This window comes from Molothrus ater, chromosome Z (assembly GCF_012460135.2).
Source record: "Molothrus ater isolate BHLD 08-10-18 breed brown headed cowbird chromosome Z, BPBGC_Mater_1.1, whole genome shotgun sequence".
In the NCBI taxonomy this organism is placed as follows: Eukaryota; Metazoa; Chordata; class Aves; order Passeriformes; family Icteridae; genus Molothrus; species Molothrus ater.
The window spans coordinates 68,081,545-68,094,252 of NC_050511.2; the positions used below are offsets into that span (position 1 = coordinate 68,081,545).

Consider the following 12,708-nt stretch of genomic DNA (forward strand, 5'->3'; position numbering starts at 1 on the left):
CCCATTAAAAACCCCAAAAAAGCTCCAAAAAAACCCCAAAACAAACAAACAAAAAAGAAAACAAAACCAACAAAAAAACCTCAAAAAAAACCCAAAACACAAAAAACCCAAACAAACAAAAAACAAAAACAAAAACAAAACAAACTCCAAAAAACAACCCAAAAACACAAAAAACCCAACCAACCAAACAAAAAACAAACATTAAAAAACCAAACAAAAAACAAAACAAAAAAGCACCAAAAAAATCCCAAAATACCACAACACAACCCAACAATCAGCCCACAACTAAAATGACAACCAAAACCTTAAAATGCCCAGCAGTAAAATTTGGAGCTAAACCAATAAGGCAGCAGGTGAGGCTGAAGTGAGAGCTGCAACAGAGCAAATCCCCCTTGCTGTCCTTGAAATGGGCACCTTGAAATGGGACCAACACCAGGGCTAGGAATGGACAAAGCAATGACCACCAGAGCAGGAGTGCTCATTGCGCAGCTCTCAGGCTGGGGAAGCAGAGAGGAGGATGAGGATGAGGAGGATGAGGAGGATGAGGAGGGTGACAGAACAGGTGCTCAGCCTGTGCCTTTTCATTTAAAGTAGCAAAATATCCTTTCCCTCGCAGCTCATACCAGATTTGGCACCGCTGATATACAGCAAAGCCAGCCCAAAAATCAACTTTTTGAGTGAGTTTTGGTTTCTGCTCAGCAGCCTTTCCCTGCAGCCTGGGGAAAGCAGCTCCCAGAGTTGTGTTCTGTCCCGGAGAAGATCTGTTCCCTGTGCTGCCTTTGCCATCCTTCCAACTGCTCCAAGAGGATTAGCAAAAGGCCACAATCTGTCAGAATCAACAGCAGGGAAGCAGGAGTGGGAAAAAAAATGCTGCAAATTAGTCACCAGTGGGGCCTGGTTCTGTGCTAACAGCTTGGCTGCTGCCTGCCTGACCATGCAAAATGTGCCTGGAAGGGTGGAAAGCCCCACCTGGGAAATCTTTCTCCTCCCAGTTCTGCCCTTGGAGCTGAGTGCAGATATCACCAGCCGGGGTCTCTGCACAAACCCCAAACAGGACAGGGCTGCTGGGAACGTGCCTGGAGCTGTTTGATTTCCCAGCATCACTCCCATTCCATGGCTATGGCAATGGGAAGATGCCACCAGCTCACATCCCAGGCAGCAGACACACAACTCAATGTCACAACTCACTCCAGGAGTTTTTTGCCCAATCCCACAAAGCAAAAGCACATTGACAGTGTTTATATCTGTACAGTAACTATTCTATATTGACAGTAGTTCTGTCCAATCACTATAAGCACAGGTACCTGTGGTTAAACAGTGCTTGCTTATTTCAAATACAATACCTGCTTGTGAGCCTTCAAACACAATGCACAGAGCTCCGTTATTAAGCTTTAACTTCCCAATATCTTGCTAGATAAACTTTCTGTAGCTCAGGGAGTTATTCTAGACAAGCATTAATACACAGACCATTGCTCTATTTGTCCTTGCTTTTCTACTTTTTACATAATTTTTCTGCTGACCAATCTCATGGTTGCTGCTCAGCTCCAATCCCAGTTCTGCTGTCTCTGGGGCCTGCCTTTTGCAGCTTTCCCAAAACCCTCTGATTTTGTGGATTCCCACACCCAGAGGCAGCCACCAGGGTGTTGCCACCTCTGTCCCCAGCAGAAGGAGCAGCTGGGAGCTGCCCAGCTCTGCTCTTGCACCACCTGAGGCTCAGGAGTGGCACACCTGAGCTGCCTTGTCCCCAGCCACGATGCAAACTGTGCTGTTTGCAAGGACAACTCCTCAACGAGGGTCAAACCCTCTCTAATCCAGGGGTTTCAGAGTTCACAGCTGTTTGTCTGCTCACCTCACAAGTTCTCTGCTGGCATTTCTGAAGGGAGCAGTTCTGGGGAAATGTTACCCTCCTCAAATGACCACACCTGGGTGTCCCGTCCTTGCTCCTTCTTGCAATCACCTTCCAGATATTCCTGCCATTTAGAGACAGAAATAATTTTATTTACAAGGACCAGCCTTGTCAGAATGCCCATGAGGGGAGCAGCCAGGGAGCTAAAACCCTTCAAACCAGTGTTTCCTCCATCTCCCATCGCTGTTTCACAAGAGATCAGTCCTTGTTTCACTAAGATAACCCAGGAAGAAGAATGCATTGCTCATTTGAGCTCAGCAGTAAAACCAGAGACAAACACATATTTTAAATGAAGGGATTCTGCTTTGCCCTCTGTTTGGTTTCTTGGGGGCTTGGGGTTTTTTTAAATTTGTCAGCTCCTGGAAGAGTGGGACCATTCATTGTGCCACACTCCCAGAAATGTTCAGTTTAGGTAGATTTGGCCCTGGCTCTCACTGGCTGCTGGATAATGAAGACCTCTAGGCCTCTTGCCAAACCCCTGTCATCTCATTTTCAGTCCCAAGTCTCCCTGCTGCCTAAGCTGTGCCTCATTCCCCAGCCTGACATCTGCTTTTCCTCAAAAGGCAGAGATCCTTCCTCCTCTCCCAGATCTGGGAGAAGCAGCAGCAGCAATGTCATTTCTGCCTCACTGTCTTTCCAGCGAGAAGGGCACATCACCCCATTTTCTAAAAAAAAACAAAGAACTGGATTTTGGAAAACTTAGGAGTGGAGGCACATTTCAAGTGTCACATCTCTCTTGGAACCTCCAGGGTCAAAGGCGATATTCCAGGATGAGAAAAGCCATCCTTTTCTCTTTTCTTTTCTTTTCTTTTCTTTTCTTTTCTTTTCTTTTCTTTTCTTTTCTTTTCTTTTCTTTTCTTTTCTTTTCTTTTCTTTTCTTTTCTTTTCTTTTCTTTTCTTTTCTTTTCTTTTCTTTTCTTTTTTCCTTTCCTTTCCTTTCCTTTCCTTTCCTTTCCTTTCCTTTCCTTTCCTTTCCTTTCCTTTCCTTTCCTTTCCTTTCCTTTCCTTTCCTTTCCTTTCCTTTCCTTTCCTTTCCTTTCCTTTCCTTTCCTTTCCTTTCCTTTCCTTTCCTTTCCTTTCCTTTCCTTTCCTTTCCTTTCCTTTCCTTTCCTTTCCTTTCCTTTCCTTTCCTTTCCTTTCCTTTCCTTTCCTTTCCTTTCCTTTCCTTTCCTTTCCTTTCCTTTCCTTTCCTTTCCCTTTCCCTTTCCCTTTCCCTTTCCCTTTCCCTTTCCTTTCCTCTCTCCTCTCCTTCCTTTTCCTTTTCCTTTTCCTTTTCCTTTTCCTTTTCCTTTTCCTTTTCCTTTTCCTTTTCCTTTTCCTTTTCCTTTTCCTTTTCCTTTTCCTTTTCCTTTTCCTTTTCCTTTTCCTTTTCCTTTTCCTTTTCCTTTTCCTTTTCCTTTTCCTTTTCCTTTCCCTTTCCCTTTCCCTTTCCCTTTCCCTTTCCCTTTTCCTTTCTCCTCTTTTTCCTTTCCTCTTCCCTTTCCTTTTTTTCCCCTTTTCTTTTCTGTTTCCTTTTTCCTTTCCTTTTTTCCCTTTCCCTTCCCCTTTCCCCTTTCCCTTTCCCCTTTCCTGTTTCCTTTCCCCTTTCCCTTCCTTTTTTTTCTTTCCTTTTCCCTTTCCTTTCCATTTCCTTTTCCCTCACATTTTTTTCCTTTTCCCTTTCCTTTTTTTTTACTTTCCTTTTCCCTTTCCTTTTTCCTTTCCCAGGCTACCATCCCCTCTATCTCTATACATCTGCTCAGACTCAGCTCGTGGCTGCTGCAGAGGGCCAGAGGAGGTGGCAGGCAGCCAGCAGGGAGGAACATCCCCAAATTAGGGTGCTGCTGCTGGAGTCAGAGGTGACAGTGCTCTGGGCAAGCCTCCAGGCCCTGCTGGCACAGCCACAGTTGTTAGAAAGAGTGAGCATTAACAGCCTGAGTCACAGCCTCACAGCCCTTTCTGCTAAATATTTATTAACCTATTTCAGTATTAAAAGCCCAACATAGCTGAGCTCTGAGTCAGATTTCTTGGTAATAACCGCCCCAAAGCATAACATTTCTCCTCCCAAGGTGGACAGAGCACTGTGGAACGTCTTTGTCCCCAAAGGAAACAGGAACATTTGCAGACTAACTGTGCTGGCTGTCTTCACTTTCCTCCTCCTCCTCCTCCTCCTCCTCCTCCTCCTGTGGAAACTGCTGGTAAAGCTTTCCATGGTGCCTTGCCTCAGATCACCTCTCTCCTTGGATGCTCTCCTCGGGAGTGGATTATTGGAGGATCCCTGAGCCTCTGGAAAGGAGGGCAGTGAAAAAGAACATCATTTAAAAGGGGCTGTAGGCGACCTCCTCTGCAGCTTTGTTTTTTCACCAGGCAGGAAGGTCTCTCACCCTGGCAAAACACCTTGCAGCACTCCAATTTGCTCATTCTCGAGGAAGCTGGAGCCCTGACCAGTGCAGAGAGCAGCAATGCTTTGGGCACAGCACCTCCCAGCAAAGAGCTGCACCTTTGGGATACCTGTTTTCCCCAAGCAGATGCACGTTTGCACTCAGCAAGTTTGTCTTTGCAATTACCACCCTCACTTAGTGTTTGCAAAACCACAAAATCCTGCATTCCCTGGGGTGCAGCTCAGCGCAGCAGTGAGCAGAGAGGGAAATCCAGCTGAGGCTGCAGTTTGGGCAGATATTTCCTTTAACCACAGACCTGTCACCAGGCCTCAGAAGCCTTGGACTGTCTGGAGGGATCCAAAAGAATCTCCCTGAAGGCCCCTCATGCTGTGGGCACACCACAGATTCCTGCAGTGCTGTGGACAGACGGCTGGAGGGGTGGGATAGACACTCCGCATCCATCCCAGTCCTTCCCTCCTCCAGCCACCCACATCTCCCTGGCTGACGACATTTTTTCATCAGTTCTGTCTGAACCAACCCAGAAAATTGCTGCTAGCCTTCACAGGGCCACCCTCTCAGCAGCCTCTGTGTTTTTTTGGGAGCTCACCCACAGCTTTTGCTGGATTCAGAGAGAGACAGGTCAAGGTTCAGAGCGAAGAATCGCAATTTTGGGCAGCCACATCGACCTGCTGGACATGCACAGGGGGCTGCAAAGTCTCTTTTCACAGCCTGTGAGTGCAGAGGGAGGTTGGTGATTTATTGGGGGTTTTGGTCACTGTCTCAGGGGTCAAGGACAGCAAACCCAATGGGAGCGCTGAGCTTGCTCAGCCAGTTTTGCAAACTTCGCATGAGGAACGAGGCAGGAGGTACTGAAAGGAGGCAAAACTCTCACTTTTGGGTACGTCTGCTGACTAGCACATGAAATCTGCATTTCCCAGGGTTTTCCCAAGGCAGCACAGCCTGTAAAATCCCCAGAGACTGGGCTGGAAGAGAGCACCTGCCCCAGCCGACTGTCCTAAGCAAAATTATTTCACGGGGCAACATCTGCTGCTAGAGGGAAGAAAAGCGGGAAACCTGGGGTGAGGAGGGGAGGAGACAGGCAGTCACATACAGGTTTGCATGAAAAGTGTGATCAAAATATAAAAGATAAAGCAGTGACAAGTTTTAAGGAGGAAAAAACCACATTGGGATGATGAAGAGGGTGGGCAGCAAAGGAACAGATTTTACTGGACTTCCTTACTCTGGTCAGAAGAGGAACTTACACTCAAAAGTTAGAATAAAATACAGATAAAAATGCCTAAAATATCTGCTTTAGAATTTTGCTGACACTTTTCATGTCAGTATAAATAATACCATTTGGTGCATTGATGGTTTTTCTGCTTTGTGAGTGGGATTCTCTGCATCCCAGACTGTGAGGACCTCTGTGTGCTGCTGCCTGAATAAGCAGAATTCCTCCAGAAAAACTGAATTATGAAAATAAAAAATAAAGCATTGATATACAACTCTTGAACAAGGAAAATATGGGAATGTGTGTTGGAGCCTTTTATGGGTGATGGCATTCATTCATCAGCAATACAACTCTGTAAATCTATTTACACAACTCACTCTTCATGAGTGTAGGACAGTCTCTGCCTCTGTGAGGGGCACTGAGATGCTTTGTGCACAAATAATTAAATAATAAATTAGAATATTTAATATATATTATAATTTTTAATATTTTGTTATCATAATTAAATAATAATAACAAATAATTATTTATAACTGGTTTATAAACCTTATACTGAACAGGTCCAAAATGATTGCAAGGTAGTGATCCTGCAGCTGCAGCTGGTGAAGGCTGGTCTAGAGTAGAGGCTGGACAGAGCTAAAGAATAAAGTAGAGATTTACTAAAAAGATCTCCTCAATGGATGCACCTTGGGCAGCACAAGAGCCCAGCCAGGGCTGCACCCAAAATGAACCAAAATGGCCCCAAAATGGATGACTGGGCACGGGGTCTGTCCCTTTGATCAGTTCTGCTCCATTTGCATCTTGCAGTTCATTGTCCCATTCCAGCTTTAGCCCATGTTTTTCTCCTTTTTAGCCCTTGTTTTTCTCTCTTCGATGTACAGTTGTTTATAATTTTTGGGCCAGGAGCTTGTAACTGTTGTCTTTGGTCAAGCTGGAAAAGGAATTGTTTTCCTTTGCTGAAGAAAAGGAAAAAACGAGTTCAAGGAATCGTTTTCCTTTTCCTCCCTACCCCGGGAGGAGAACTTGCTAACACTAAACATGAAGCTCACAGCTACACACTAAAGCAGCACAGAATCTGAAAAATATAAGAACTGAAACTTAAGACACCAACAGATTGACCCATTCTGTAAAAGGAAGACTGCAAACCAATTCCTGGAGAGTGGGTTGTCACAGACATATTTTATGAAAAAATCCTTTTGTTAGGATCTTTTCTCCTGAGAAGCTGGGAAGCTTCAGCTTCTCCATGTTTTGCTGCTCTGGAATGTGATTTGGAGAATTGTTTACCCAGCATGTGAATTGTTTTTAATTAATGGCCAACCACAACCACCTGTGTCGAGGCTGTGAGCAGTCACAAGATTTTGTTATCATTCTATTCTTTTCTTTCACTAGCTTTCTGATGTCTCTTTTCCTTTAGTATAGTCTTAGTATATCATTTTCTTTTAGTACAATATCACAGAATCACAGAATCACAGAATTTCTAGGTTGGAAGAGACCTTCAAGATCATCGAGTCCAACCCATGTTGGACCCATATATATCATAAAATAATAAATCAACCTTCTGAAACACGGAGACAAGATCCTCATCCCTTCCCTCATCCTGGGACCCCTGCGAACACCTCGATTTTATTATCATTCTATTCTTTTCTTTTCCTAGCCTTCTGATGTTTCTTTTCTCTTTTCTTTTAGTACAGTCTTGGTATATAATTTTCTTTTAATACAATATATATCATAAAATAAGAAATCAGCCTTCTGAAACACGGAGGCAAGATCCTCATCCCTTCCCTCGTCCTGGCACCCCTGCGAACACCACCACAGCAGGTGTTGGTTTTTGTTTGGTTTTTTTTTTTACCTTTTCCTCCTTAAATCCCACAGAAAACGGGCCCCGTCTCCTGGTGGTAGCAGAGCAAGCCAAGATCTTCTCCCACCGCGGCGGCAACGTGACGCTGCCGTGCAAATTCTACCACGAGCACTCCTCCACTGCTGCCGGCTCAGGAACACACAAAATCCGCGTCAAGTGGACCAAACTCACCTACGATTACCTCAAGGAGGTGGACGTGTTCGTGGCCATGGGGCACCACAGGAAGAGCTACGGGGGCTACCAGGGCAGGGTGTCCCTGCGGGAGAGCAGCGAGAACGACGCCTCGCTCGTCATCACCAACATCAGGCTGGAGGACTACGGCAGGTACAAGTGCGAGGTGATCGAGGGGCTGGAGGATGACACGGCAGTGGTGACCCTCAATTTGGAAGGTAGGTGACAGCCTGGGACGTGCCTTGAGTGGGATTGATGTGGTGTTAGGGAATTCCTGGGGGTTTTTTTCCCTCCTGCTGATGTTACGTTACCAGATGATGCATTATCGCTGACGTTGCGTTGTTGGTGATGTTATCACTGATTTTGTCTTATCACTCTGATTTTGTGTTACCACTGAGTGTGTCACCTCTGGTTTTGTGTGTTATCAGTGATAACAGCAAGCTGAGGAAGCAGGATTCATTGTGCTCTGGGGAATCTTGGCCTGACCACAATCATAAATTGGAACATCGTCCTGGCTACTATAACTTACACTGGCCTACAGCATATCCAAATTCCAGCCAGACCTGGTGTGAGAGGAGCCAAGAAAGGATGAGCAAACACAGTGTTGGGAGTTCCATGTGTTTTTCATTTTCTCTTGTCATTTTGCATAAGCAGCTGCATCTTTTTACCTAGGTGAAATTATATCAAATTCCCCCCCAACGCTAATTTTACGAAACTTCGGGATATTTTAGATGATCAAGCAAATGCAAATCTTCTTTTAAGGATAAAAAAAGTTACAGTAGTTACCCATAGACAGTGGGTTTGCATTTTTCCAGCCTTATAATCAGATAAATTAGTTCTTTACCTTGTCTGCCATTCTTACATGTAGTGCCTAGTCATTTTCTTCAGCACTATTCTTGAAAACAGTAGAGTTAAAAAGTAATGAAACAGGTTTAAAGAGGACAAAATTTCAGCTTTCCTTACCTCTTATGCAATTCAGATACATTTTATGAGTTTCAATACACCTAAAATAGTGTTCGACCCTTTCTTTTTTTTCCCAAAGTAATGCACTGAACACAGAGGTAAGCAAAAATTTTCATGAGGACATATCACATACTCTAACACTCACCAGCAAGTGTATGCCAGAGGGACCCTGAGAGAGGGAGAGGGAAAAGAAAAAAAAAAAAGAGAGAAAAAGAGGAAAAGAGAAAGTGGGGAAAGGGGTGGAAACAAAAAAAAGGAGGAAAAAAAGAAAGGGAAAAATGGAGAAAGGGAGAAAGGAGGAAAGGAGAAGGAGGAAAGGAAAAGCAGAAAATAAAAGGGGGAAGGAAGGAAGGAAGGAAGGAAGGAAGGAAGGAAGGAAGGAAGGAAGGAAGGAAGGAAGGAAGGAAGGAAGGAAGGAAGGAAGGAAGGAAGGAAGGAAGGAAGGAAGGAAGGAAGGAAGGAAGGAAGGAAGGAAGGAAGGAAGGAAGGAAGGAAGGAAGGAAGGAAGGAAGGAAGGAAGGAAGGAAGGAAGGAAGGAAGGAAGGAAGGAAGGAAGGAAGGAAGGAAGGAAGGAAGGAAGGAAGGAAGGAAGGAAGGAAGGAAGGAAGGAAGGAAGGAAGGAAGGAAGGAAGGAAGGAAGGAAGGAAGGAAGGAAGGAAGGAAGGAAGGAAGGAAGGAAGGAAGGAAGGAAGGAAGGAAGGAAGGAAGGAAGGAAGGAAGGAAGGAAGGAAGGAAGGAAGGAAGGAAGGAAGGAAGGAAGGAAGGAAGGGAGGGAGGGAGGGAGGGAGGAAGGGAGGTAAAGAAAAAGGGAAGGAAAAGGAAAAGGAAAAGGAAAAAAGAAAAAAGAAAAAAGGAAAAAAGGGAAAAAGGATACAGCTGCCCTGCACAATAAGAATGTCTGAGTGGTTCTTGGAACCAAGAAAACATAATGGACTTATTTTACTTCTTTACATCTATTCTTCCATTTCTGGCTGGAGGCCACAGAAACTTCCCCTTTTGGATTGCAGGAAAACCCTGCTCAGTTTCCACGCCAGTGGGGTAGTGCAAGTAGGTTGTTCCACCCCACATAATTCATCTGTAAAAAGAATGGACCCTGTTCTTTTCAAACTTATGAGATAAAGAGAACTGGACACTTACATGTTTATCTTCAGTTCTCTAAAGCAGTTATGAGAGAAGACAGAAATCAGCTGGAGGATAAAAATCTTTGGTTTTCTCTGCTGGCCCCAAACTCTCATGTGTTCAGCCTCCCCTTCAACTGGGGCAGGCTCTGCTCAGCCCTTGAAGGGAGAAAATTCCTCTTGGCAGGCTCAGCTCTACCTGAGTGAAACAGCTCTCCCCACCTGCCCAGGCTCTTGTTTCCTCTGCAGCAAAAGTTCATTATTTTTCTGCTGTGAAAAGCTGTGAGTGCTTCCTGCTGTGCCTGGGAAGGGGAGATGCTGATGGACGTGGAAGCAGAGCAAGTTTGCCTGAAGCTTGGTACAAATGCTTGTGCACGTGCAGAAATCCGTGCCTGAAATTAATTTTTGGATTAAAGCTGCAGTGAGAAAGCAGTGAGGAATCATTTCTTTGCTGCATGCAGTAAACACAAGGGGGATTTGTTTTAAAAAAGGAGATTTTCTACCTTTCTTACTGTTTCGTAATACAGCACCAGCCTTGGATACAAGGTCAGGGTCCCTCCTCCAAAATAAGGAAATTCATAAGTAGAGGAGGAATCATATTTCCTCAGCCAAGTGTGTTCCAACCTGCTCTCAAATGAAAGTTTATATATTTTAATCAGTGTCTGGCTAACCTAAGGAACAATGGTTTTTCACTGATTTTTGCCGCACATGGGACAGGTGTAATGTTCATGTCTGACATTGTGGAGTGGTGTTTCTTAAACTGGAAGGAACAATTTCTTTGCAAGACCTCATGGTAAAATGTAACATTTCAAGTAAGATAAGAGTGGTGAGAGTTTCAGTGCCGGCCCTGCCTGTGTTCCCTAAATCCAGTAATTCTGTGTCTATGGCACACTGAAATTTCCTAATAAAAAGATATGTACTAAAATATAATAATATTACAGTGGAGATTTATTACTGATAGAATACATTCCTCTGTTTGCATGGCCCTGTGCTTACTTTTTCAACACCCTTGCAGCTTTATGTAGTTCTGGCATTAATTTCCATTTCATGTATTTGTGCAAAGCAGAAGAGACCGGGGAAGGAAAAAAACCCCACAATATTTGGACAAAAATTAAAGTATATCAGCCCATTCCAACATTCTACAGTCTGGTGCAAATAATCAGGTTAATCTCACAGTGGGAGTGATTTGCATCAGCAGCCTGATGTCCTCTGAGCTGGTGGCCTCGAGGATGTTAATTGGCAGCAGGAAAAAGCCATTTACACCCAGGAATGCCCAAGAGCGGTGCAAAGCAGCTGATGGCTCCCTGTGCAAAACCCATGGGCCTGTATCAATACCAAAATTCTTGACCTCCTTGGACCTTTATTATTCTCCCACTGTGATAGCATTTTATTTTTTCCAGTCTTAAAGGTCTCCTGGGGGTGTTATTAAATGAAACATTCATAATAACTGGGCACTTTTAGCTTTGAAAAAAACTGAAGCTAGAGTCAGTCTGAATTTGTTACATACCTTACATTTTTGTGATTTGTTATCTTCGTTTTTATTAATTGGGAACCACAGCATTTTTTCTCTAGACCAGAGAGATTGTGCTGAGCGCCAGCTAAAGCTCAGAACTGGAACCCACTGCAGTTTTTCCACAACCACCAGCTTTAGGATCTGTTCATGTCCTAAATCACGTCCTGACTTTCAGCCTGAAGCACCAGGACTGGCCTGAGGGCTGGTCAGGGTTGGTCGGGGCTCAGCAAGAAGTGTCAAGTACTGAGAAAAGCAGAATAGTCTTTATGGAGAACCAACCTCATCACCAAAGCCATCTCTCTCTGAAATGGCCTTACTCTCCTCCTGCCATAAAATATGGATCATGAGTTTTACACTCTTTGTTCAGTGCCCTCAAGTCAAAAGCCTGATATATTAAAAGGTCTCTGACAGCAGCCAGATATTGTTGTCTGAGTCGTGAGCAAAAAAAAAAAAAAAAGAATTCTCAGCTCACATTAAATTTTATTTACGGCAGCTTTTTACAGTCCCGCACTAAATTTTCTTTATGTTTGCGCTTTGCTAGTTTATTTCCTCATGAATACCTGGCAGTGTGATGAATCTCTCTGCTCCAGGTCTGTGGGTTTGGCCTCCCAGGCTCCAGCCCTCAGGTGCTGCTCAGGCACAGGTTTTGTGTGCCCTCCCTGCAGGAGAGCCAGGGCAGGGGTGGCAGAGACAGTGGGACAATGCTAAACAGCCAAAGGTAGGGTTTTATCAAATTAAGGTATTTTTTAATAATTAAATAATTTTTAAATAATTAAATATTTTAAAAAATAAATAAATAATATTTAATAAGTAAATAATTTTTTTAATAGTTTCTCTCTTCAAAGGGAGGTGAGAGTTGAGCACAGTAAGTTTGCAACACTATAAAGGCTATAAAATAATTAACTTTTACATCCAACACTACTGGGAATTTGAAGATCTGGGTAAAATCATTAAAAGCCTCTGTAGAAAGCAGCTTCTAGATAGAAGCTAATTCTTCATGTGGCTCCCCAAGAACCAGAAACCACCAGTATTCATGTTCTTGCTCTGATATATGTTGGCCTTTAGGTCCAAGAAAGAAAAGAAAAAAACCAAAAAACAAAAAACAGGCATCCCTTTCAAAACCAGACTCTTTAGTTCAAAATGGCTCAAGCAGATCCATAAGCTTCATATAAACAAATTTTTTCAAACTGTCAAAACAATAATTTTTTAATCTGTTCGTTTGGTCTTCAGCTGGATTGGATGTAAGCAATGGGGAATGCAGAGTTGAAACCAACAGGAAATCAGCTTTGTGCTCTCCAGAGTAGGAGAAATCAGATTTAAACTAATAATGTCATATTTGTTTCCTCTGTGTGCTGCTGTTCCATCCATACATAAACCAAAAAAAACCCACATATTTCTAATATCCTCTGTGTGATGATCTGTTCTACTGTCTGAAAAGCTGATTTTGTAGGACACACTTTTTGTGGGTGCCTGGAACAAAAACCAAAGAGGAGCTGTCAAGAGTAACTCATGGCAGACCAATGTAATTCCTTCTGTGGCAGGGCTTTGCAGACAGAGCTGTGGTTGCACATGCTCCAAGAAATGGTCCTTG

The 12,708-nt window shown here is 43.8% G+C and overlaps 1 protein-coding gene across 3 annotated transcripts in view; it reads left to right on the top strand.

The window, feature by feature from the left end:
• The window catches only part of HAPLN1 (hyaluronan and proteoglycan link protein 1), a 34,760-nt gene that overhangs the window by 7,127 nt on the left and 14,925 nt on the right, over positions 1–12,708 (top strand). For all 3 annotated transcript variants that reach the window (XM_054517932.1, XM_036403500.1, XM_036403499.1), the window contains one exon: positions 7,367–7,741. In XM_054517932.1, coding sequence (XP_054373907.1) covers positions 7,367–7,741 — 375 coding nt within the window. The remainder of the gene's footprint in view (positions 1–7,366; positions 7,742–12,708) is intronic.